We start from the raw sequence: 24,526 nt of genomic DNA on the forward strand, positions 1-24,526 counted from the left end.
TACTGCCCATTTGACTGACATGACTGTTTTTTACTATGGGAGTACAAAGTGCAGCTATGCTAATATAGCTGCTTACCTGTTGGGAGCACTTTGCCCCTGTGAATATACTGGCTTTCTCAGACTGGTAAAATGTTTCTAGAACGGATGCTTCCTATTCCCAAAACCTAAGTACTGTTTGAGGCTGCACAGAAGTGCAGTCACATGATGTGTGCTTGTGTTGAGCTGAGCTGTGTGTGCACAAAGATATGCACTTATACTTCCTGAGTAAGCAGAGTTACTTGAAATGCCCCTGAAAGAAGACAAGAAAACAGTGACACTTCACAATAAAGACAGTAACAATTTACTAAATCTGTAGGGATAACCCTGGATGCTGACAGTGGAGCTCTTACCGGTTCTGAAGCACTGGCATTGGTAAGGTGATGAGAAACCAGTGGTCGCTCCAGCTTCCTGCCCTTTCCCACATTGGCAAAATGACTGGAGCTCCCTTTATTTCTTCCTTGACAGAGAAGGAGACAGTACCATTGTAGCTGCCAAATACATGCACTGAGAACTGGATCTGTAATAAAGGAAGAAGAGGGAAAGAATGGTAACCTGTGACAAAAAGGAAAAAGTAGTCACTTCTCCCCTCCCTGGGGATTTGAGACACCAAATCTCTGATCCTGGGTCAAATTGCTTAATCACAGAGATCACTAAGCCCCCACTCATTGATTGTGTATAACTTAACAGCATTCCTAGCACAAAATTTTCTTAATTTCTCAGTAGGGAAGACCCTGCTGACACTCCTGTTGGACAGCTGCTCTTTAGCCGCTGACAACAATATCCATGGCTTCAGACACCATCTGGGAGTGAGAGTACTGGTTTCCTTGTTATCACCTTCTCTGAGGGGAGAGCTGTCCTGTCCCAAATACCCCTGAAATGAGGGGTATTTCCCCTAGAGGCAGGAAACCTCAGTCGATATACTTGCTCCAACTCATAGGCACCATCCCTGTTGTAGCACCCATACGACAGGTGAACAACCTGATCGCCAAGCTACAGAATATTTTGAAGCAAGACTCATTCCTCTCTTTTTTGAGCAACCACTTCCAGTTTGCTGCAAAGCAAGAGAAAACTGTCATTTCTGCTATTGCTTTGAATGCTCAGCTTTTCTTTATATTACAGGGAGCTCTGGTACGGGCAAGAAAAGGAGCACACACTCATGTGCTGCAAAGCACAACCACAGAAAGTTCCTTGTTCCTGAAATGTGGGTTCAAATCCTTGACAATGGAGGAGAGAATGGATCCAAATCTCCTGTGACCTCCACACAATAACCAACAGCTAATGCTTCTCCTCTCCTCATTTTGTAAAGCTATCTCCAAGCATATTTTATTTTATTGGAATTAGCCAGAAGACATGACCTGGATTTATAAATAAATATAAATGCTGAAGCTACATTTCTGGCACCTGCACTGTATTCCTTTTCCCAGCTCTAATTAGGAGGCATCAAAGCTTTCTCTTTTTCCCCTAGCAAGACTCCAGCTCAAACTTGCAGCTTAATTTTCCTAAGTGTTGTAACTGTAATAATGTTTAATAGTTTTAATTCCAACATCTCAGAGCTGCCCAAATCTCTTTGTAAAGATTTGGGCTCAAGACAACTTATGTGATTTTATCCAGGCCAGGTTGCCCTTACGTTTCGAAATTCCTGAAGAATGTGAACAGAAGTTTATTATCTTCATCTATTTTTGGAAAATCTAATGCCTTCTAACTTCACACTCCTGTTCTCAGTGAAACTGTCAAGTTTGTTGACTCCTACAAAAGTATCGCAGAATTTATGAAGAGAAGTCTCGGCAGCAGGTACAGTGAATGGCTCAACAGCCCCGGCAACCAGTTCCCTTTGCTATAAATCAGGGCTAGCCCACACACTTCCAGCTGCTGGCTACCTTTCAGAGGAGTAGTTGGCACAGGTAGGCTGGGGAGTTTTCCATAATGAGTAGCTGATTCGGGACTCCTGCCTTCACTTACAGGGGATGCACCTCACATCTCTTTTCCAGTTCTCAACTAGTAGCTAGCTAGGCAGTATAGCCAAGTCTTCTGCTTTCCAGAGTTTTGCAGAGTGTGCAGAGGGACAGGATAATGGGTTATTGTGCAAATAGTGCCTACAGCCTGATGATTTACTCCACAAAGGTGCTAAGACAGAGTGCTATACCTGGTAGCCTTCAGTGGCAATACTGGCAGGCAAGCTGGTACTGTAAGCCTTAGCCATACCGCTCGTCTGAGTGCTGTCTGCTCGCAGGTAGAGGAAATGTCCTGTGGACATAAAAGTGAATCAGAGAAGACAAAATGATCTTTTGCTTTCTTGTGTAATCTCTTGAAATAATTTAACATCGTTAATGTTAATGTAGGTAAGTAAGCACATGTAAGTGTAAGTGTAAGCATAAGCATGGCTGAAAAACCTCAGATACCACTCAAGGTCTCCCCATACAGGGGCTCACATCAATCTACAGCCCAAATTCCTATACCATTAGCATCAATGACCCTTGCTGAGACAAACACTGGCTGGAAGAGCTTGTTTGTAGTCTTGGTTCTCAAGAGACAAACAGGACACTCATATGGACACCCTTCATTTTGACAGGGAACTGTGAGACAAGACTCATGTGCCTTAGCGCTTCTGACTTTCAACCTGAATATGTGAGAGTCTGGCTTCCCTCCTCCTTAATTACCAAGCTGATGGTTCTGCAGTTCTGGGAATTCTTTGACTCTTTTTTTACTGGGGTATTTTATGGCATGGAATATGTATGATAACTTGGGATATGCTTACATGTGATGTTCTTCCTAATCCAGTGATGGAGTCTGGCAAGGGTCTTCAAAAGATTTGTTTTTACAAGCTGCCTAGTTCTGTTGGGTGATTTTTATGTTGTGATGCAACAGCTATGATATTGCTGCTGAAGTACTCTGCAGTTGCATACCTCATAAGAATAAGAAGGTGGGAAGAAGTCACATAGAGAGAAGAAAATTCCTTAGACAATTTTTTAAGGTGGAGGAGAATCCTACTCTCTCATAGTTGTGTTAGCTTTGTTGCAGAACTTGTTTAATATAAGTTTTGAACCAAATTCAAAAGCTAATTTTAGCTATATTTAAATTTGTTATAGATAATACTGATGCTAAAGTTCATTTGGCAATGGTGCCAAAGTTTTTAAACCAACTAAAAAAACTTAAGTTCAAGGCTATTGTGTATATGTAGACACAGGGAGTGTGAGAGAGAACTATGAGGAACCTACCACCAGTGGCTTGCAAGGTAGACCCTACGAATGAGTTGTCTTGAATCATTTCAGAAAAGCCCTGAATAGACCATGGAGATCCTGCAGTTTCATTCAGTGTCCAGCCACATGGACCCTCTTCAAAAGAGCAGTGTGAGCCCTCTGGGAGACCATCTACAATTGAGAATAAGAAAAAATAGAAAAATAGGAGAAACTTGGTTATGGAAGAACACAAACAAAAAAAAGAGAAAACTCATTGCCGTTGTCCAAGCTACCCAACCTACGCTACAAGCTACCCAACCTATACTACACAGTTTCTCAATGTCAAAATACATCTCACTTGTCTATTTCCAGAGTCACCATCAGAAAGCCAACACTTTGCTTCTGGAAATATCTGAGACTTTACCATGCTTTCTAGTCTAGGCACTGTGCAAAAGTGCAGCTCCCATAATCTAAGGAATGATAAGGCACCGCCATATATTTGTAAAGGTCTTGCTGCATATGGCATTGCAGGCATCACGGTTTTCTCTGTCCACTCAAAGGAAGGCAAATCAACAGATTATTTTAGATCTCTGCTACTGTACTTGCAAGAAAGCTAAATTATGCTTCTCAGAGCTACATATACTGTCAGGGGACTTCTCTGTCCTGATGTGCAAGGACTTTGAACTGGGATCTTGGAAGGACAGATTTACGACATTGTTGGTGGCTGACACTGGAAAGATGATCAGCACCTTCCACAAAAGGGAAGGTTTAGATCTTGGGTCCAAAAAGAAATGCTTACTCAGCTGCAGACATCTAAATAAGGTTTTGCCTTTCACTGAAGTAGCAATAACTATGAAAGGTAGGTCATTGAACTCCTTCCTGCAATATTTAAAAACTCAAACCAATCAAAAAAATATAATCCATTTTTTTCCGTTTAGGGTGATTTCAAAGAGAATATTGGTATCCAATTAATATAAGTGGGCCAAATTAATTCAGGAGGTAAAATACTGAATTAATCTAGAGATAAAATTAATTTATTTTTCACTCTAAATTATTTCTTCTTTTGGGATGAAGGTTCCCATGAAGTGCCATGCCACATACTCACCACATCTCTCTCCTTCCTGTTCTTTGGTAGGGCAGTCACTGATGAATTCACAGATCTGTAGGTGGCTGACACAGCCTCCATGAAGGCAGGGGAAGGTGGAGCCTTTGTCATATATAAAAAGTTCTTGATTTTCTTTACCTAATGGGAGAAAATAAAAGAGAAAGAAGACCAGAGATGAGATGAGTTGACAGAATGTGTATGACCCTTCATGACTATCAGCCTTCTCATGTAGGACCTCAGAAATTGTCCTTTGGATGATAAATTGTACTCATCTCTCCTTTTTTATGTAGGTTTCTATCCAGAATGACATTCCTGCAGATCACCTGAGCTCTCATGGGAACCAAATTTATTGCTCCTTTCTTTCTCATGTGCTGCTTCGCTTCAGTTGTGTTTGTGCTATCGTTAGATAATAACTTTTTTTTTCTTTTTTTTTTTTAAATAAAGAATCTTGCAGTTTTCTACCATGGTGTGCTCCTCAGTTCTGCACACATGACTGTGCACCTGCCAGGCAGCTGTGGCATGCTGCATGACACTGCGGCAGGAGGCAGAGATACTCACTTAGCTCCAGTCCTGGCAGACACATTGCTATGCTCTATTAAGACTCAAGTGCAACTAATTTAACACATTTCATGAGCACTCCTGTCCTGGCTTCCAGCTGTGGCATCCAGCCTGTGAAGGGAGCTGCTTTGCTAGCAAGTTGGCTTACTGTGCAGGAACTTTATTCATGCACCCTAGCTAGTCTGGTCAGTTACACTCTGGAAGCATTTGACTGACTGCACAGGTACCTATCAACCAGGCTGAACACAATTTTTAAGTCTGATACTTTCCAAAAGCATGGCTTAATGCAGCCAGCCTGTCATGTAGATGCATCTGTGCACAGGTCTGTTATGGACTGGCAGGTTTGTGTAGTTCTGCTCTGGACCTGCTGCCATTTATCAGAGGTCTGCACACCAGATCCACTGGGATAATTACTACTCTGGAAAAAATGCAGAAGTTAGGGAGCCACTTGCAGAAGAAAGAGAAAAGAACACTTCCGCAGCAATCCAGGTACACAGTCTGAAATAGTATTTTTTCATGACACTGTGTTGTGATAGATATATGCATCATTATTTAGAGACTGAGAGCACAGCGCTTCAGGCTGTATGCATCCCTTCAAAACTACAGGACTGTCAAAAAAATATATTAAAAATAGAGCATTAGTTAAATTAAAAGATTAATGGTTGCAATACAATTAAATCTCTAATATGATCAAAACCAGTCTCACGATATATTATGAAACAGCTCTGTGAAAAGCGTTTTCTTTTTACATTACATTCCAAGCTGTTTCTACAGTCTCCAAAACGGAGGCAATAACACCATATTAATGAATGAAATCCAGGAAGTGAAGATGAGTATGTCTCCAACCTGAAGGCTGCCTGTGCCAACAGACTCTCACACTTCCAAGAAGCCTAAATGACATCAGCAAGGTTCTGCACAGCTATCGAGGATCATTTACATGACATTCACAACAAAACTGTAAGCTCCAGGTAAAACCAAGGCCTGAGATGAGCACTCAGTACTTTGGGGAAAATATTACATTCCAGTTATTTTTATTTTAGACAGAAATTCTCAGCCTGGCAGTAGCGAACAAACCCATGGAATGCAGATCACTGTAGATTTGTTTCCTTTGTAGATTTGGAAGATAAAGTCCAAGTATGAAAAAGGCTTTGGTGACACAGGATAGTTTTTTGTTCTTGACTATTTAAGAAATAAAAATATTAAATGCTGCAATAATCTAGGTAAAGACTTTTTTCATCCTTGTTGCTGAATGCAGCATAAGCCCTGGGTTTGGTTGTTTTGGGGTTGTTTTTCCCATACAAAGATTAAGCAAAGCAAAGCTGAAAAGCAGAGAGGATCACTTAAGTTAGTTCTATAATTCCGAGTTTCAACCCTGCCTTTGGAATGCATTTACATTTAAGTATATACATAATATACATATAAATGTGACCCTTGACAGGTAAACACTCCCAGAAATCCCACAGGACACTCAGCTTTCATTTAAATCCTATCTGACTACCCCTCATCACACTCATCCATTTTGGTGAGGATGCATTTGGTTTTTCCAAACCTTCTGTATTGTAGCATACCATGAAAGCAGTTCCTGAGCTGCAAGGAGCCCACTGCCAGTACTCCAGCCTCCTGTGCTCCACAGTTTGAATATAGCAGGGTGATTTTAAAAGGTCTTTCTATTCGTCCAATCTGGGCCACCAGGTATTTCCACTTCATCCTAGAGGACAACAAAATGCTATAGATATACACAGAGAACACTGGAATCCATGGAGTCTCTAGCATACACATTTTGCACTGTACCAAAGAGAAGTAATAGTATCTTTGTGAGAAATAGGTCAATGAATGTAAATACCAACATTACAAATGGGTATTACTATAAAACAAGTTATGTTCAGCCTAACACACTCATGTTAGGTTATCTTTGCTGCAGAACCTATTGCTAATTATGAAAAGATCCAACCATTCCCAATGATTCTTAAGTGGTGCTTAAATTATCATCAATTTCAGACACCTCCCACTCCAATATGTGCTTTCCACATACATGGTTATGTTTTGTTTGCTCTTGAAAGTATAGATCAACCGCACAGCTGCACAAGTCTCTAGATCTCCTCAAGCCAACACTGACATTGTATGTTCTGGAAGTGTTTGGCCCTGAACGTTTCTGGGTTGTGTCAGGAGTGAGAAACTTCTCCTGTGTGTTGTCTATCTAATTTTCCACCTTAACAAACTACAATGCACTCACATAGCAAGGGGAAGAAAAGAAGTGGTGTTCAAGAAATGCAAATTGCTCTGGCCATTTACATTTCACTACAGAACAAATGCCATAGGCTCTAGACTACGAATGTTTCTCAACTGTACAGCACTTGTGACAGTTCAGAGAAAGACAGTGGGTGCCATGCACTCTAATTTTAAAGATGGTTATCAAGTATCAAAAACTAGAGAGAGATATAAAATGGAAATGTTTGAAATACCTCACTCAAAGTCAGGGTATCCAGGTGTCATTTAAAAAATACATCAGGATTATTAAAAATATTTTTACTTTACTTTGTTTTCAAAAACTCTCCTTGTACCTCATGTTAACAAAACAAAAAATTACAGTTAAAACTATATGTTATTATTTTGTAAAAGGATTGTAGCAAGGATAGTGACAAAGGGATCCTTGCTCTAAGCTCTTTTCTTTCTCCATATGGAGATAAATTTACCCATACTGTACACGCTGCTTATGTTGGTGGGGCTATACTGGACAAGTGACCTAAGTCAGTGACAGTGGGGTGATAAGAAGGCATTAAGTGTTAAGATAGCTTGTTCAAGCTTTGCTCCTAATAATACTTTTCATTCGGGAAATGCCTTTAGCTACATGAAGTGATCATCTAGCCCTCATCCTGCACTAGAAATACATTAGAAGGCAACACTCAGATTACAAACACATCTCTACTGGACTCAATACAAAAATCACAGACCAGCTCATTTGCAACTTGTAAAATATCCAAGGCAACTTTAATTTTTATCATCTTTTCTTGCATTATTCCCTTCACAAACCAATTATATACCTTTTTCTGGATAGAGTTTCTTACTATCCCTTCTATGGCATCTACCTACCTTTCACTTTCACCGTTGTACACATACATAATTAGCCACAAATACCCTAAAGTCATCTGGAATTGAAAATAATTTATTCAATTATTATAACATATTCACCATAATATATTCACTTGTTCAATATAATTTAACTCAGCTTCAGAAATGTACGAATTTCAACTGCACCATCTCTACTCCCGAAAAAAGGAGAACAACTGCTTTGCTTTCATTTTGTATATATCACATAAACACTCTTATAGATATATCCCCTCCCATCACACTCTGGGACAACATCTGAGACCATCTGGCACTGACCCAGAACTGAATCACTTCTGCTACATGACGCAGCTTTGTTCATATCCCTATTGCATCCTGTTGGCCACAAAAATGAATGGGCCTTTATCAAATTGGTTCAACGAGCCACTAAAGGTAAAGATAGTCTTAAAATATTTTAATTTTACCCATTAGGCATACGAGACTTTCCAGGCATTGAGGCATAACCTCTACCAAGTTACAACCCACCCCTCCAGCTAAGACATCACAGTATTGCCAGTGTAAACATACCCTGTGAGTGCAGGAACGTGTAGCACACAGCCTCTGATTCACAGTGTTACATTTAGTAGCAGCAACTAAAGAGCCCCACAGCTGAAAGCAATGACTAGCTCAGCTCCTGCACCTCCATCCTATATGCTTTATGAGCCAGACACTTTGGAACTTGCTGTGAATATCAAAACAAATCAAAACTACTAGTCATCTAAGTCAATAAACCAACCTCTGAAATACCATGAATTAGGAAGACCAAACCATTCTGTCATCTCTGTTGGAGAACTGTGGCAACTGGTAGAAGAGTAAGGCCACCATCTTAAACTACTGCTGCAGTGAATTGGCCACTCTTCTGAGTCAGAGCCCTAACATCCTAGTTCTGCACTGAAGTATCTCTGGTGTTGGAATTTGCTCCATTTATAACACCATAGCAAAAGCTTTCAAGCATCCAGAGACTGCAAAAATGACAAGTAGCTTTGAATCACACAGTACTTCCGTGTATGGAGTCTTGTCATCATCAAGGTATTCCCCTTCAGGGAAAGCCTCACCCCCTACATCCAACTGCAGCAAGAGTTCTAATGCTGTAAATAATTACACCTCTCCTTCTTGGTCCCACTATCGAAACAGGCTAGTCAGAGCCAATGTAATTTTCTTAATGGAATCAGGAATGAAGCCCATTGCTGATCTAGCAGAAGATGGATCATTGCAGCAGGCTTCCAGATAAGCCAAGCTTGGCAATAATTTTACTATTGATTTTGTGTCAAGCCAGATCTCAAGTAATGAGGTAATATTACTCTTCTTCTAAACAGAGATGTTAAAATTGATTTGTATGCACAGAGGAGCTACCAGGGTATGACATAATTTTGAGAAATTTGCATGGATAGAAAGTTTGGAGTTGCAAAGCACTTAATGCTTAAGGCAAGAGAATTCAAGATTCACCCTGCAAACTTCTAATTTCAACTTTTGATTTGTGATTTCAACTTTTAGTTTTCATTAATCTCTCAATCTCCTCTGCTGAACAAATGTTTTCCTCCCTCTCCTTACCAATCCTTTCTATGCCATGGCTTTCTATATCCAACAAAGGTAACTCAGGACTAATTTTAAGAAAGATTTAATATAAAGAATAACCATTTCTTCATTAAGAGTGAAAAATGCAATAAAGGAGAACAGGAAAGCTGAAATATTTTCTAAATTAGAGGGACTCACTGCATGGGTTATTGCACAAAGCTGTGTATTGTAGGTGCTTCTAGACTCAAACAGTTAACATAAAAATTAGGAGGTTTACATTACTTTTCTACATACAGGAAGCTGTTGTCTGTAGGTCCTCACAAGCATCCAGTTCATACCACTGGATTTAAAAGAAAATAGATAAGAGAGTAGAATACATGTCTACCCCTCTTGCCTTCACCAACCAGTTAGAGGGTTATTCTTTGACCCAGTGTATTTTTGGGTGCAAGTTCAACAGAGGCATGAGGAACACTAACTAAATCATACTCCCAGATTAGTGTTCGGAAATCATAGTCTTATATAACAGCTGGACAGCCTCACCTTTTCTAGATACACTTTTTAATTGAAACGGCTCTGCTCATTGTTGTCAGTATGCATTAGGCATTTTCTGAGGACACTTACCAGACTACTCCCTTGTCATCTGTACAGTTGGAGAAGTTAAATAACTTTTGTGGATAAAAACAACCACACTAGTAGAAGAGAACTGTCAAGAGTAGCAAGTTTCTACAAGTGTCTCAGAAGGTGGTAGAGAATTTTATCACCACCACCCCTCCAAAAAAAGGGGAAGACAAAAAACTAAGAAATAAACAGTTTTGTGAGGTTGGATAACTGAAAACCCATGTGTGCACATGGCCGTGAACTTTTTGTTTTCTGACCTACCAAGATGACCATGGCCAGTGCATTATATTTCAGAATGAAAATAGAATGAAATCACCTTGGCTTCTCGACCACAGAAAGGGAAGATACTATCCCTGCTCCAAATGATGCTTTTTTATTTTCACTGCAGTGTGAGGACTTAGAGTTGAAAGAAACTAGCTCCTTACTGAAATAATTTTGGCTGACAACACTGAAATAATTGCAACAAACGCAAACACGTGAAACCATTCAAAAACACATAGGACTCAAGAATTTTCAGCTGTAGCTGATTCTGGAACTGTGTGGTAAAGACAAAAAGGTGGGATAAACAAAATAGTGAAAGTGTAAAAAAAAAAAAAGGTAAAAAAGACCTTAGATGTAACCTGAACTAGCACCAAAACTGTAACCCTGAGAAAGTAAAGACAGCTTTATGAGCTAAGTGCCAGACAAAGAAGACTTGGACTTGTAAGCAAGGTTGCAGGCTCTTGATGTTTGAGCTTTATGGGCATAATAAAGAATATAATTTTATATATTTTTTTGTAAATACATAGAATTTCAAACACCTCACTCCCTGAGCTGGTCTCCCTCTAATGGTAATGACTCAGAAAACCCATAACACACAGGTGTGGTATATAACAATAAATACCGTCACTTTGTGACTTTGTCCAACTTATCCAGATGACATGGGGCTGAATGTCCATCTGTTTCTTTATTCTTTCAGGTATATGTGTGCAAAAAATAGTGGCAGCTTCAATACTACCAATATAATGATAAATCCCAGCAGTTAGTGAGGTGAACAGAACAGCCAGCGACTTTCTCTTACACATATATCTAAGCTTTTGAGAACTGTGTAGCTGATGGATCCTGAAGGAGGAAACACCATCAGGAGAAGATTTCTAGGTCCGGAAAGAGGATAGTTCACTGAAGTAGTCTGGTGCAGCTGAAGTTTATGATGAAATATAGCTTGATCATGGAATTGAGAGGTGACAAGAGGGACTGAAGCAGGACTTTTTGGAGTACATGATTATCTGAAAAAAGTGCCACCTAGCATTTTTTCTGTGTCTAAATTTCTACTCTGATCTCAAGACAATCCCTTAGTGATAATTGTCAATGCTTACACTATGTACTACACGTAGGTATCTATCTCAAGGTTGTCCGCTCATTGTCCTCCTTGTTCTGCTTGAAATTGTGCAGCAGTGTTTGGTTGACACAGAAAAGCTTGTAGAAATTCCACTCCGTATGGAACGACCCTGTAAAGTGACAACACTTCAGGGTGATCTCTCTTCTTAACAACCAATATTGTTAAAATCTTAGTAATGGAGAGAATGTTCATTTCAGGCTACCTGCCTAGCAAGAAGCAGCTCAACCACTGTGTTGGAAATAAATTCTGCCCTGCCTGCATGGTCAGATTTTTTTTCTGAATTGTATCAAGATTTTAAAGAGTTTCCCTGTAATGAGGGGGAAAAGGAAGGGTATTTGATCTAACATGGTTCCTGTCTCTGGTTTGTGTCTTTACTATCCCTCCTTTCTATCTTGATTTCAAACAGGACTCAGTCACTATCCATGTTTAAAATCTGAAGAGTAAACTTTCTGAGCTTACCGGTGTTTCATTTCGCTTACTAAGAAAAAGTAATACCAGTGTCTATGCCAACTTCTAGTAAAGCCAACTCCATTCTAATAAAACTAAATGCTGTCACTTTTAGAGAGATGGTAATCTTGATTTCACTTAAAATTGTCTTGCAGTGCTCAAATAAGCTGCTAAACAACATCTATGATCCATTCCAGAGACACTGCAGTGATTGCTAGCAAAGCCTGGTCTGGCCAGCTAGGAGTAGCAAAAGGGTATTTTATGAGTTTACATAGGGGAATGGAGCTGCAGCTGCAGTTGCAGAAGCCTGTCAAATACTCAAAGCAGCAAAGGTAGCTTTGAGTAAGTAAAAAAGGACATTAGAAACTAATCCCAGAAAATGCAACAGATTCCCCATTAAATTGGCAAGAAGATGGAGAAGGAGTAGCCAGGAAGGAACTGAGTAACAGATGAAAGCAAGAGAGAGAGAGAGAGTCACAGAGAGAGAAATTTGAAAAAAAAGTTTTTTTAGTCAAACTCTGCTATCTTTGGCTGACTGGGACTCTTGGCTACAGATCTCTATGGCAGCCTGGGGAGTGCCAAAGAATTCAAAGAAAACAAGAACTGGGATCTAATGCTTAAGTTCTCCATGGGAGTCAGTCAAGTGATGGAAATAAAAAACTCTGTTGTGTGTCTGACCCAGGTTCTTACAATTTGGATTGAAGCAAAGGAAAAACAAGCACATGGAAAATGGCAAAATTAGATGACACGTGGACTTTTCTTCTTCTTTTCCTGTTGTGATATGTTCTCTTTGCCCATTTCTCCTCCTTACTGCATTCTGCTACACACAGGAATGAAAAAGTAAAATACTGGCAAGATCAAAGGGAATAGAGGACAAGATCTGGGACTTTGGCACTTTATTTTCCTTCACCTCTTCTTACCTCTAGCCCCAGTTTTTCCCCTCCCTGAGCTCTACAAATGAAGCAAAAGTGGATGCTTCTGAACCTACTAGAAAGGATGAAATTACTAAAGAGGTAAAATTAACCCCACCTCAACATGAGAACTGTGACCCTTTTAACAATGAATCCTTAGAGATATCAGTCATGTTGCCAAGTCAGTCTTTGGACTGAATGCATTTTACAGCTGTCGTTCTACCATCAGTGAGAGAGTTAACCACTCTTCACCCTTCTAAATGTGAGGGAAGAAGAGTGAGACCTAAACTAGTGTGTTCTTTAGAAGGGGGACACACAAAACCTGGGTCTTTTATGGCCATTTTGTCAGGAAGCTGTGTGCTTCAGTCCCGAGAGTTCTACCTTCATTTTCTTCTCTAATAGCAGCAGTGATCTCAAGAACAGAGAAGGCACTGATAAACAGTGGCCTGGAAGAACTCCATTCTATCTTGCAACTCAAAGACTTAACAGTTGAAAACTGATAGTCTTACCCAGCATTCTCCTCATGGCCAACTCTCAGAGAAATCATTGTATTCTTGTTTGTCTCCACATATCCAATGTCAACTGCGAACCTCTGAAGGAGAGGAACAGCTTCCTGTGAACATATGGCCAGTTCCAGCAAGCAAGAGTCCGAGCTCCCGAGCAGGATGGGACTATGCAGGCTGAACTCACATCTATCTGGGAGCCTACTGGTGTTCAGAAGGAAAATGTCCCCTGTGAGGAGAGAAAAACAAAACAAAACAAGAGACACACAGTGTGGATGGAAGAGCGATAATAAGAGGAAAATGGATAAGCAGTTTGAAGAAAGGAATCATGAGAATAAAAGAGAGGACTATGCACAAAACCCTAAAAAATAAGAGAGAAAGGAGAATAAAGTAAAAATTAGTGGTTTAGGTAAAGAAGTGATAGAAGAAATGAGAAGAGAAGAAACCAAACAAAGGAAAGTGAAGACATGTCCAACAAAACAAAAGCCGAAGACTTTGCAAGTCAGACGACAGACGTGGAGTCAGCTCTGCTTGTAAAGGGTTGAGTTTCATAAGAAAAATCTGGTTACTTTAAGCAAAAGTAGCTTATCCCAAAATGGGGAGATACAAAATGAGTTTATAGTGGGGCTGCCTGTTTGTAGGGTACATACATACACAACTCAAGCAGCATACATGCATTACATGGCTCTTATTGACTCTTGGGCACTGACAGCACCTTTAGGTGCTTTAGGAGTACTTTAGGAATACTGCACCACAACCAGCATATGGTGGTACTTTTAGTTACATGGACCTGAGGCCTCAGCCTGCTGACTCCTGCTGCTGCCACCCACAGCTGCAACAAGAGCTGGGAGAAAGCAGATATCCATTTGAGGGGAACTGTAACGCTGCCTACCTTCAACATCTCCACAGGAGGAACTGTTTTCCAGAAGCAGCTGCTGCCTCTCCTGAGACACCAGGACACCAATGGAAGATAATACCCAGTCCGGTTTTCCAAAACTGTCTGTAGATGTCACCCATGAACAGCTTGAGCCGATGACACAAGAGACTTCTGTTATGAGAAACCAAAGGTTTCATTGAGGCTTACCAGAGCTCAAGGGGCAGAGGTAACACAAACACATGAATGAGCAGATGTACAGTGTATGGGGGCTATATCTCCCGAGAAATGGAAGAGTTGAAGGGAAAAAACAAAGTTTATCTTGGGCAACAACAACAGAATCTCTCCCACAGCAAGTCAAAGTACATGCCAGAATGAAAAACTAACCTACAAATTCTTCACAGGTGTAAGTCAACATCCTCCCACTGGTATCAACAGTGAATTTATATCAATGAAAAGTCTAGACCAGAAGTACACAACATCCCGAATGAGAATAATGCAACAAGGATATTGAAACTGTATGGATTTAGTATTTTGGCAGAGAGAAAGGACTGATATTCGAAGGTCAACCCTCTCTCAGCAATAGAAAGAGCTTGACAGTGTCTCAAGCAGAATAGCTGAGCAATGCAAGCTTCACATAATCTTTTATTTTTATCTTTTAAAAACAGTCTTGCTTTCCTCCAGCAGGACGGATAAGAACACTCTCTTAGCAAACTCCAGAGTCTCTTTGCAGTACTGAAAACACTAGATCATCCTGGCCAGAATTTTTCATAATCAGCATATTATAAGCCAGACAAAAAGTAATTCTCTGTTCTCTCATCAATCTAATATAAATTCCCTGAAGGCATGTTAGCTGCACAAAGCTCTCCCACACAGAATGGAGCTGAATAGATATGGTAAGCTGATATTAATTTTCATGATATTTATTTTCAGTAGTAATAATAATATTACTGTAATAACTGGAGCATCCCCAGGCCATATAAGAAATAGAAAGAGACTAAACATTCATATTTAGGATCCTGATGTTCTGAGGGTATTCAGACCTTGCAAACATGAATGACATGAAGTTATCCCTTTGGTAGTCCTATTCCTGTGGAAGAGAACAGGCAGGTATGAAGAACAGAGTTAAGGTCACGGATATAACAAAGACATGCGGCTGTACAGGCAACACAGGTGGGGCAGAAATAAAAAGTATAAGAGCCTCCAGAAGATTGCTTGTACTTTACCTAACTTTCAGAAAAAAAGAGGAAGCAGAAGCATCTTTTGAGTGCAACGGTAAAAGCAGACAAGTTTTCTAATTATTGAAGCTAATTCTAACTTCATTTTTACAAAACACCACCCAGTGTACAGGGGGAAGAGAAATATGGATCTTGCAGAGTTGCTCCTCATCTCCTCTGCCATTACTTTGGACACTCTCTAACCCCTCCTGGCCTGTTTGAACTGGAGGTTGCTGACTTTCTCAATCTAACACCTGGGCCAACCATCCAAATATCTTCTCAGCCCAACTCATCAAATGCATACAGCTTAGCAAAGGTCCACTGCAGTGTTCAGCCTATCATTTTTAAATGGAAGCCACAAGCAGATGAACTGGCAAATTGTGCATGTGCGTGTCTGTGTATGAAACACCAGATTCCAGCAGGGCATAGGAAGGAAGACACCAGCCTCTCCCGTGGCACTGCTGAATCTAGGGAAAAATGTCTGTGCACAGCTTCAGGCTATGGTTTGATGACCCAGTTAAAACAGCTTTAAGGACCTAAAAAGCTCAGAAACTCCACTGCTGTGTGAGACAAAGCAGAGTCCTGATCCATACCTGCTGTGCTGTTTCAAATTTAATGAAGTTTGACAGGTTAACTTAGTATTCACAGTCTCATTGTGGATACTAATAGTAAAAGTAATATTTTTACCAGATAATTTTCTAGTTGGTCATAAAACCCAGAAAGCAATTTCTCTCGGAACAGCATGACAGTGGAAGAGATCAAAGTGAAAGCTCAGGAAAGAAAAAATTCCTGCTTTTTTTTTAATAGGCAGTTACTTGAAACCGAAACTATTATTTATGGCAAAATAATTTCATCAAATCTTATCAATAACTCTGCTTACAGTAGCAAGGACTGTACCAATGCAGACTTAATTCTTTGAGCGTGCCTCACATAACAAGGCAGTTCACAGCTCAGACAGAAGGTGAAACTTTACCCCTGAAAAGCACCTACTTCGTATACTCTCTAGGCTTTATAAAGCCTATCTGCCACAAGCTGAGGTTGGAAAGGATCTGAATACCTGAAAGAGTCTGAAACAGATCGGGAATGTTTTGGACATCCAGTAAAAAAAACTACTGTTTTTTCTGCTATTGCATTGTGGTGGAAAGTCTGATCAACAAGAAGCTGTTGTTTAACATAAATCACTGAGCTAAAGAGCTGGGTACAGCTGGTCACAGTGAAAGAGAACACTGGAAGATGAAACCTTTGACACCACTGTGTACCACCTTACAGATGTTTCATATCCAGCTTTGTTTAGCACCTATGAACTTGGAGAACAAGTCCAAGTCAGCAAAAAGGAAAAATATGACAGAAATGAAAAGGTAAAACTAAGTGTAATAGAGAAATATATCTATATTACTACAACCAGCAAAGGGCATATCTTAAGACATTACAAAAATGCTCTGAAGAAGTTCAGATTGAAGAAAGCTCATGGGCAGTCCAGGGTATGTCACCAAGGACTTTAAAGAACTTGATACCATCTGCAAGATGGTATTATAAGGAACATTGCCTAGCCAGGCAAGGCTAGGTCACCCAGCCACCTCCTGGGAGGAATGTGTGACTTTTCTAGCACCACAGGCCTTTCTTTATTGTTTAGCATCTTCATTAACCACCTGAAAAGGGGGCAGAGCGTACCCTCCGCAAGTTCACAGAGGTTACTGAACAGGAGGGTAGAGAGGTTGACACGCCATATGGCTGTGCTGTCATTCAGAGCAACCTAGACAGGCTGAGGATTGGGTCAATAGGAACCCCTTGAAGGAAAAGCCAACTCCCGCACCTCGGGAGGTATAACCCCCTGTACCAGGGCCTGACTGGCTGAAAAGCAGTTCTGAAGAGAAGAACTTTGGGGGATGTGGTAGACAGCAAGCTTTCCATGAGCAAGCAATGCACCCTTAGAACAAAGGCAACCAACAGCTTTCTGGGCTGCATTAGAAAGAACATGGCCAGTAGATCAAGAGAGGTGATTCGTCCTCTCTACTTGGCACTAGTGAGACCACATCTGGAGTACTGTGCTCAGCTCTGGGCTCTTTAGTACAAGAAAGACACAGACTTACAGGAACAAGTCCAGCACAGGTCCACAAAGAAGACTGAGGGACTGGAACATCTGTCATTAGAGGAGAGGTTGACAGAGCTGGGACTGTTCAGTCTGTAGAAGAGAAGGGTCAGGGGGGTTTATCACTGTGTACAAACACACTGATGAGAGGGAATGAAGAGGAAGCCAGGCAATTCTCAGTAGCATCCACTGACAGGACAAGAGGCAACTGATACAAACTTAAAAACCTCACAGCTCACTGTGCTTTTACAATGCCAAGAAAAAGAAAATTCCAGCTGAAAAGAAAACTTCATTCAGTATCAAGAAAGATAATTTGTTCTACAGTTGTGGGAAACAGCTCCACTAAGTGGTTTTTATTTTAAGAATTCCCAATCCTAGATCTGGTGAATTTCAGTGTGCTGAATGGAGAAGATTTTATTTTTCTTTCCTTTTTTCTTTTTTTTTTCTTTTCCTTTTCCTTTTGCTTTTCCTGCTGTGTTGGGGGTGGGGTTTTTTTAGGGTTTGTTTGTTTTTATTTTTTGGGGGTGTTGGGCTGTTTTTTTGTGGTCTTGTTTGCTTGCTTTGTTTTGTTTGGGTTTGGTTTTGTTTAATATGGAAGTAAGGGATTCCTTTAAGTTTACTCTGGCCTTTCTGAGTCATTGCTCCATTTCCAGCCAGAAATACAGTGTCACAGTTTTCTGGTAAAGGGTGCTTGTGACTGCTGGCATCTATCTTACACCTAGATTCTGAAGGAGAAATAAGGCGGATGGAGGGAAGAGGACTTGTGGTACCTGGTTTAGAAGGCTGATGAAATGAAACCATCCTATTTTTTATCAGGGAGAGCTTCTGAGGTGGATTTGGTGAAGAAGAGTTTTCTTCCTGTGATCCAGAACGGGAGACAACAACTATAACAAAATAAAAAGAACAGGGGATTGATGTTTCTATACAAAACAATGCTCCCACATTGTTAAGAATGAACATATATTTAACAAATCTCTATTATATTACTCTCAACTTCATTACAGTTCTTGGTGCAGTACTGTCCTGATGATGGCCCCAACACTTCCCAGAAACATAACTATAACAAAATATTGTACATATTAACATGTTCTTTATTATTCTTTACACACCCCCATCTTTATAAGTGCATAACCCCTAGACACTGTACATTCCAGTACTACCTGTGTTGCAGTAACAGTACATCTACCTGCCAGCCAACAATTACATCTCTAAAGTATTCAGGCTGGACAGGGCTTTGAGCAACCTGATCCAGCGAAAAAGATGTCCTTGCCTATGACAGGGTGGTTGGACTGATAAACTTTAAAGGTCTCTTCTGACCCAAACCATTCCATGATTCTGTGATTAGAAAAAGAGTTCACCTGTAAAACATATGCTATCTATACAATACATGACATGGATTTATCAACAATCTTTTGGGCGGACGTGCGTAAGACCTCTCATCTTCACCACACGAGAACACCCCATCTGAAACTAACACTAATAAAACTTTTACATCACTGCACACAATCAGGAAACAATTTTCTTTCTTACTGCCAGGCAAGAAGGCTGTTTTTTTCAAAGGAATCAAGTAACTTTACTCTATCTGATGTATAGTAATATGTACTCTCTCCAATACCCTTCTTATTAATCCCCCTGCACTGCTCTATCTCAGGGATTCCTTTGTCATGGATCTATAAAAACCTCCATTAGTAACCATGATATTTGATCATAATTATGGCACCAATTTACACACATTTGTGTGTAAATTTTATTCGTATAAAAATGTAGAGTCCTGATGCAAAGTTTGGTTGTGCTGGAGAAAAAGACCAAAATCTCAGAAGATAGGTCATAGAAACTATTCTCTACTTCACCAATGCGAATAGTAGATCCAGCATGCTAAGATTAGCTAGTTTTAAATGGAGGCATACTTCTGAATCATCTTTGTTATTCAAAGTAAAACGAATGTATCAAAATTACTATCTATTGTAGTATTTCAGTCAATTAAATATTCATCCATGAAAATGCCGTATCCTTCCATCTTTAATAACATAAGACAGTCATTTAAGTGGGGCCAGGGAAGGGTAACTTTCGAACAGAATAGCATCTTGCTGGAGCAGACACATGCTGTACTGATGACAGATTTGGGGGCTCCACAGATCCATTGCCAAACACCACATTTTTCCCTGCCCCTATTTTCAAATATGTAGGGACATAATTGTTGGAAAATTTGATACTGCACTGCACATAAGACATGGACACTGCCCTGATAAATAAGGTATCTTCAATAATAGAATTAAATCCTCGAAAAGAATGGGCCAGCCTTATGAAAGGGTTGCCTTATGAATAATCCATGCTAATAATCAACCATATATTGCCAATAAATCTAATTTACCATATTAAAAGAAATTCAGCTGCAGAAAAGAGAAGAACTTGACAACTGAAATCTGCTCCTCCCAACTTTTGTTCTGTGCCTGTTGAGATGTTGCTCAGTTCTGTATCTCCCAATCTTTGTTAAAGACTGCCGTAGCTTCAGTATTTACTTCCCTCAGGGCTTTCTGTAATGTCTGTTCCAACCACTCATCTCCTCACACACTCCATGCTGCTTGTGTATTTTGGAAATAGCCTGAATATCATGGGACCCACAAAACATAGTACATTCATAGCAGAAGTTCTGCTGGAGACATTCCTCCTCATAAAACTAAAACTTAATCAAAATATTTGACTTACACATCCACTACAAACACCTTCTGGATGTTTCTCTTCTTTCTCATTAGCAAGCACAAGGTCCAGTGGCAGATTACCATGAACAGAGCCCTAAGTTACTTGCAACATGAATTTACTGCTTTAGTGTGGAAAAAAATCTCCATTTCCATTGGTGATGGCTGAGACAAACAAGGTACAAAACAACAAAAACATCCTATTTAATTTTGGCAAAAAAACAAAAAAGGGTTCATTCTAATGCATGTAACAACTCTATTCACTCTGGGAAGATGCCACTTAAGAAACTGGGCATATGAGTTCACTGACAAATGAAATATGTTTGGACAGAAGACTCTAGACTCAGCGATAGGCAAGGAATTTGTTCATATGCACCCACAAAAACATTCACCCATTCATTTATTTCCTCATAGCAAAGAATTTTTAGCTATAGTGGAGCAGAAGAGGACTCACAGTAGCAGCTTTGCAGCACTCCAGTCCAGCCTACACTCTTACATTATATCTCAGTTATTTTTCTCTCTCATTCATTCAGTCTCTTTGATTGAACTGAAAACCTAGTGCATATAGTCTCTAAAAGAAACTGGGACCTACAGAGGCGCTTCTGATAATCCTTTCACATGTTTATATGTAATTTTTGTATGACATGAATCTTCAGTTTTAAACAAATAATATGGACTATTGCTTTTCAACTCCATGATTTCTCTATATTGATCAGCAAAAGTCAATTATTTAAGTGAAAAGAAATATAAGATGGAAAGGAAGGAGATTCATGATTTAAACTGTCTGCCATCAAGGAACATAAAATGAGCAGGAAGAAACAGTGAGTATAACATATAGCAAATTACGGAAAATACCTATAGAACTCATGATGGGAAATCAATTCCTGGTCAGCCAAGACATCTTCCTGACAAAGTAGGAATTTCCTTTAGAGCATTTTCTAGTGGTTTTCCCCACCTAATATCAAAATAGCAACTCAATATTTCTCACTGCTTCTCTGAGAAGGATAAACTAATATACAGGTTAATGGGTCTGACTGTGAGGAAGTCAGACTAAGCAAACAGAAGACTCTTTGTCTGCTACCTATCCAAGTATTTTTCAGTGACTCCTAAACCTTCCACTTTCAGCTCAATAAATAATCTCTCTCCTTCATCTCTCTCCTTACAGCTTTAAGTTACTGACCTTTCACCTTGAAAATGTCACTGTGATCTCCTGCTGCTCACTATTAGACTCTTTTATTCTTTGCTCATTAGTTGGTTCACCTCCATGTCCCTTGCTTGTTTCATCACTCATATTGTACTCTGTCTAGATAGATTGCAGGTAATGGTTGAAAGGGGAACAACACAACCAAATTCAGTTTTGCCAAAGCTTATTATATAAGGTGATATTTCAGGATTTTCCTAGAGCCCTTTCCAGTTTTTCAGGGAAAAAGGTAGAAGGGCAAACATCAATGCACACTAATATCATACTATGCAGAATGACTATTCTGCTCCCTCCTGAGATCTGCCTGTTCATCCATGCAACAATCTCATTGGTCATTTTGGTCAAAAAAAATATTTTAATCGATCATTCACCTTGACACCAAGTCTCTCTGTGGCATATTTCATTCCAGAACAGGTATTCCTACCTTCAATATCTGTAATATTTCCCTTTGAGATATTTAGTTTTATTGCATTGATGAGTTGATCTCAGCCTTATTTTTTCCTAACTTATCAGCAGATCAGTACAGTTTTAATGTTGTCTTCTGACTTACTGCTAAACTGCTAAATAGAATATAACCCAGAATTTACCCTTACAGGAAACTTATAGGTAGAGTGAATTGACAACAATTCCCACAATTATTCCTATTTATACTTTCATTTTTAATCCACGCGGAACATAATGATTTCTATCAGGCACTCACTAAAGTACATATGTAGAGTTATCAATTTAAGAACATTATTTAAGTTGAAATGTCCACACTATAACTTTCGTCAAACTGGTAAACTAATTTAAAAAATGACACTGCAACAAGAAGTCTTTTCAAATAAGCCCTTTAGATTAACAAGTGATTATAAACCCTTTTCTAGTTCTTTGATCCTATGTCAAATACTCTGTTATTTTTACTCAGACTGATGTTAAGGCAACAACCGTTGTATTACCAAACAGTCTTATATGTAGGAGTAGGGCAAATGTAATTAAGTACAGTTATCCAGTATGTTCCATTTACCCCTTTTAAATACTACTGCAGCATTAACTTTCTTCCAGTTCCCCAGAATTTCCTCAGCATTCTGACACTTATTGCAAAATTTCAACATGGATGTCTTTCAAAGTTCCTTAACTAGTTCTCTTAAAATTCTTGAACATAAGCTTTCTTGACTAGTTGTTTTACAAAGTAGGCATTCTAATAACTGCTCTCTCACAGCACTTTTGGGTTGTTAAGAAAGCTATCGCATTATTTTATGTGACAGGAAAAAATCAATTGCTTGATTTATTTTTTCCTAGAAGACAAATATTTATTGAACACTTTCTTTTTGTCTCTATTATTGAGAAACCTACCACACATTTCTGTGACAGATTCATATCATTGCTAAGATATTTTTGCTACTAATGCACTTGGAAAATTTCCTTAGGCTTCCTGCTGATTTCTTCTTCATTTCTTTTGCTTTCTTTATCTATTGCTAAGCTTTCAACTTTTCCACTTCTTTTTACTGCAAGTCATGTCATATTTTTGTAATTTTTAATAGTGTAGCATTCCCTTTCAGCTATAGATTTGTGTCTTTCTAGCTTTTTACACAAAGAACTCAATTATTATCTGAATTTTTTATCCACAGATCTTCTTTCAACTGAGTTAGTGTGACACTGTTTTAAATTCTGGGAGATATACCACTTCTGGAAGTACCAAGATATAGCACTTTCAGATGTTATTTATTTATTGAAGTCCATTTATTTGAATGTCTAAGCTGAAGTACATATCACAGCATTTCCAGTTTTTATTCTGTTTCAAAGAAAGGTGTATTCAAGCACAAGCACTTCCACTTGTGGAACATCTGAGTTGAGTTCTGAGCTCAGTTCTTACCTCAATTATTTATTTGCTGAAAATGGATGTAAAACATTATCCTAATAAATGCTATGAGGATTCGGATTCAGATATTGTCATCTACTCAATATTTGTAAATATACTCTCAAGCTAGCAGAATGAAACCACCAATATGACACTTGTGTTGAAGGCATTGCACACACACACACACACACACAAGGCTTTTTTTTCTCCCCTTACACACAACAGGCTACTTAGTATTTCATCCAGATCTTTAGCTGGATTTGACAGTCTGTAGCAGTCATCAGCAAACATATCAACATTTATTTTAGGTATTAATTGTCCTTCAAGATCATTTTGTTCAATAGTTGGGGAAAGAGGCAATGTCATTTCTGTCATTGCTGTACAATGCTGTTCCAAACCTACTTCCGACATTCGATTCCAGTCACAGGAATCCTCCCTCCTAGTCTGAGAAATGTCAGGTTTAGAAATTAGCAATTGCATTCCATTGCTACTTGCTTATTAGCCAGTCTTATCAAGTTGGCAGTAGGCGTTGAAGAACTCTTTCAGTCCTTGGTGCCTTGATTAACTGTATTCTCAACACCTTGACTCTCTGCTAAACAAGTGTTTTTATTCCTCGCTTTTTAGTAATTTCCCTTGGTTGCTAGTTTAACACCACCTGAAAAGGTCTGGCCTAACAAGTCTAGAAGGTTGCTTCTCCTCCAGTGAGTTGGAGGGCAGTCAAACCATACAGTCTCTTTTCACCAGAGAATGTAGACATGCATTTCATTGACCCAAGTCTTATACAACTTACCTGCCTAGCAGAATACTTATAGACTTGTTTGTTTCTTTGACTTCCTATACTGTTTTATATGCAGAACATGATTGACATCTAAGAACATACCTTGTACCTTCTTTGGCACCATAACAAGATTTCCAAGAGTTAGTTATATTCTGAAAAACTAAACCCAGTCATTTATGCTAGTACAGACTATATGTGGTAGTGTGCGCTAATTTACTTCAAAGAACCTTCTCAGATGTTGCAATCCCATCTGGTATCCCATCCACCAGAGACAGAATGTCACCTCTTTGACCACCTGCTGACTGCTGACAAGAATCTTCTTGAAGGGTGGTAAGTGGATCACTCTGAAGAGCTTTTCACAACCAGCGACTCCCCGTTATAATACTCACTTGGATTGCCAAAGATCATCTGCAGTTTCCATGACATACTTGTTGCCCGTAAACAAAGACACAAACCAACAGAGTGTCGGTTTATGC

The 24,526-nt window shown here is 39.4% G+C and overlaps 1 protein-coding gene across 1 annotated transcript in view; it reads right to left on the minus strand.

Moving 5' to 3' along the window:
* LTK (leukocyte receptor tyrosine kinase) overlaps nt 1-24,526 on the minus strand; it is a 94,651-nt gene that overhangs the window by 34,226 nt on the left and 35,899 nt on the right. Inside the window, exons 2-9 of the mRNA XM_027706577.1 lie at nt 18,306-18,419; nt 14,248-14,403; nt 13,362-13,584; nt 6,447-6,586; nt 4,321-4,458; nt 3,255-3,407; nt 2,183-2,283; nt 390-556 (exon numbers count right to left, since the gene is read on the minus strand). Of these exons, the coding sequence (XP_027562378.1) occupies nt 390-556; nt 2,183-2,283; nt 3,255-3,407; nt 4,321-4,458; nt 6,447-6,586; nt 13,362-13,584; nt 14,248-14,403; nt 18,306-18,419 (1,192 nt within the window). The remainder of the gene's footprint in view (nt 1-389; nt 557-2,182; nt 2,284-3,254; nt 3,408-4,320; nt 4,459-6,446; nt 6,587-13,361; nt 13,585-14,247; nt 14,404-18,305; nt 18,420-24,526) is intronic.

The sequence above is a fragment of the Neopelma chrysocephalum genome, unplaced genomic scaffold (genome assembly GCF_003984885.1).
Source record: "Neopelma chrysocephalum unplaced genomic scaffold, ASM398488v2 Primary Assembly neopelma1_24, whole genome shotgun sequence".
Classification (NCBI taxonomy): Eukaryota; Metazoa; Chordata; class Aves; order Passeriformes; family Pipridae; genus Neopelma; species Neopelma chrysocephalum.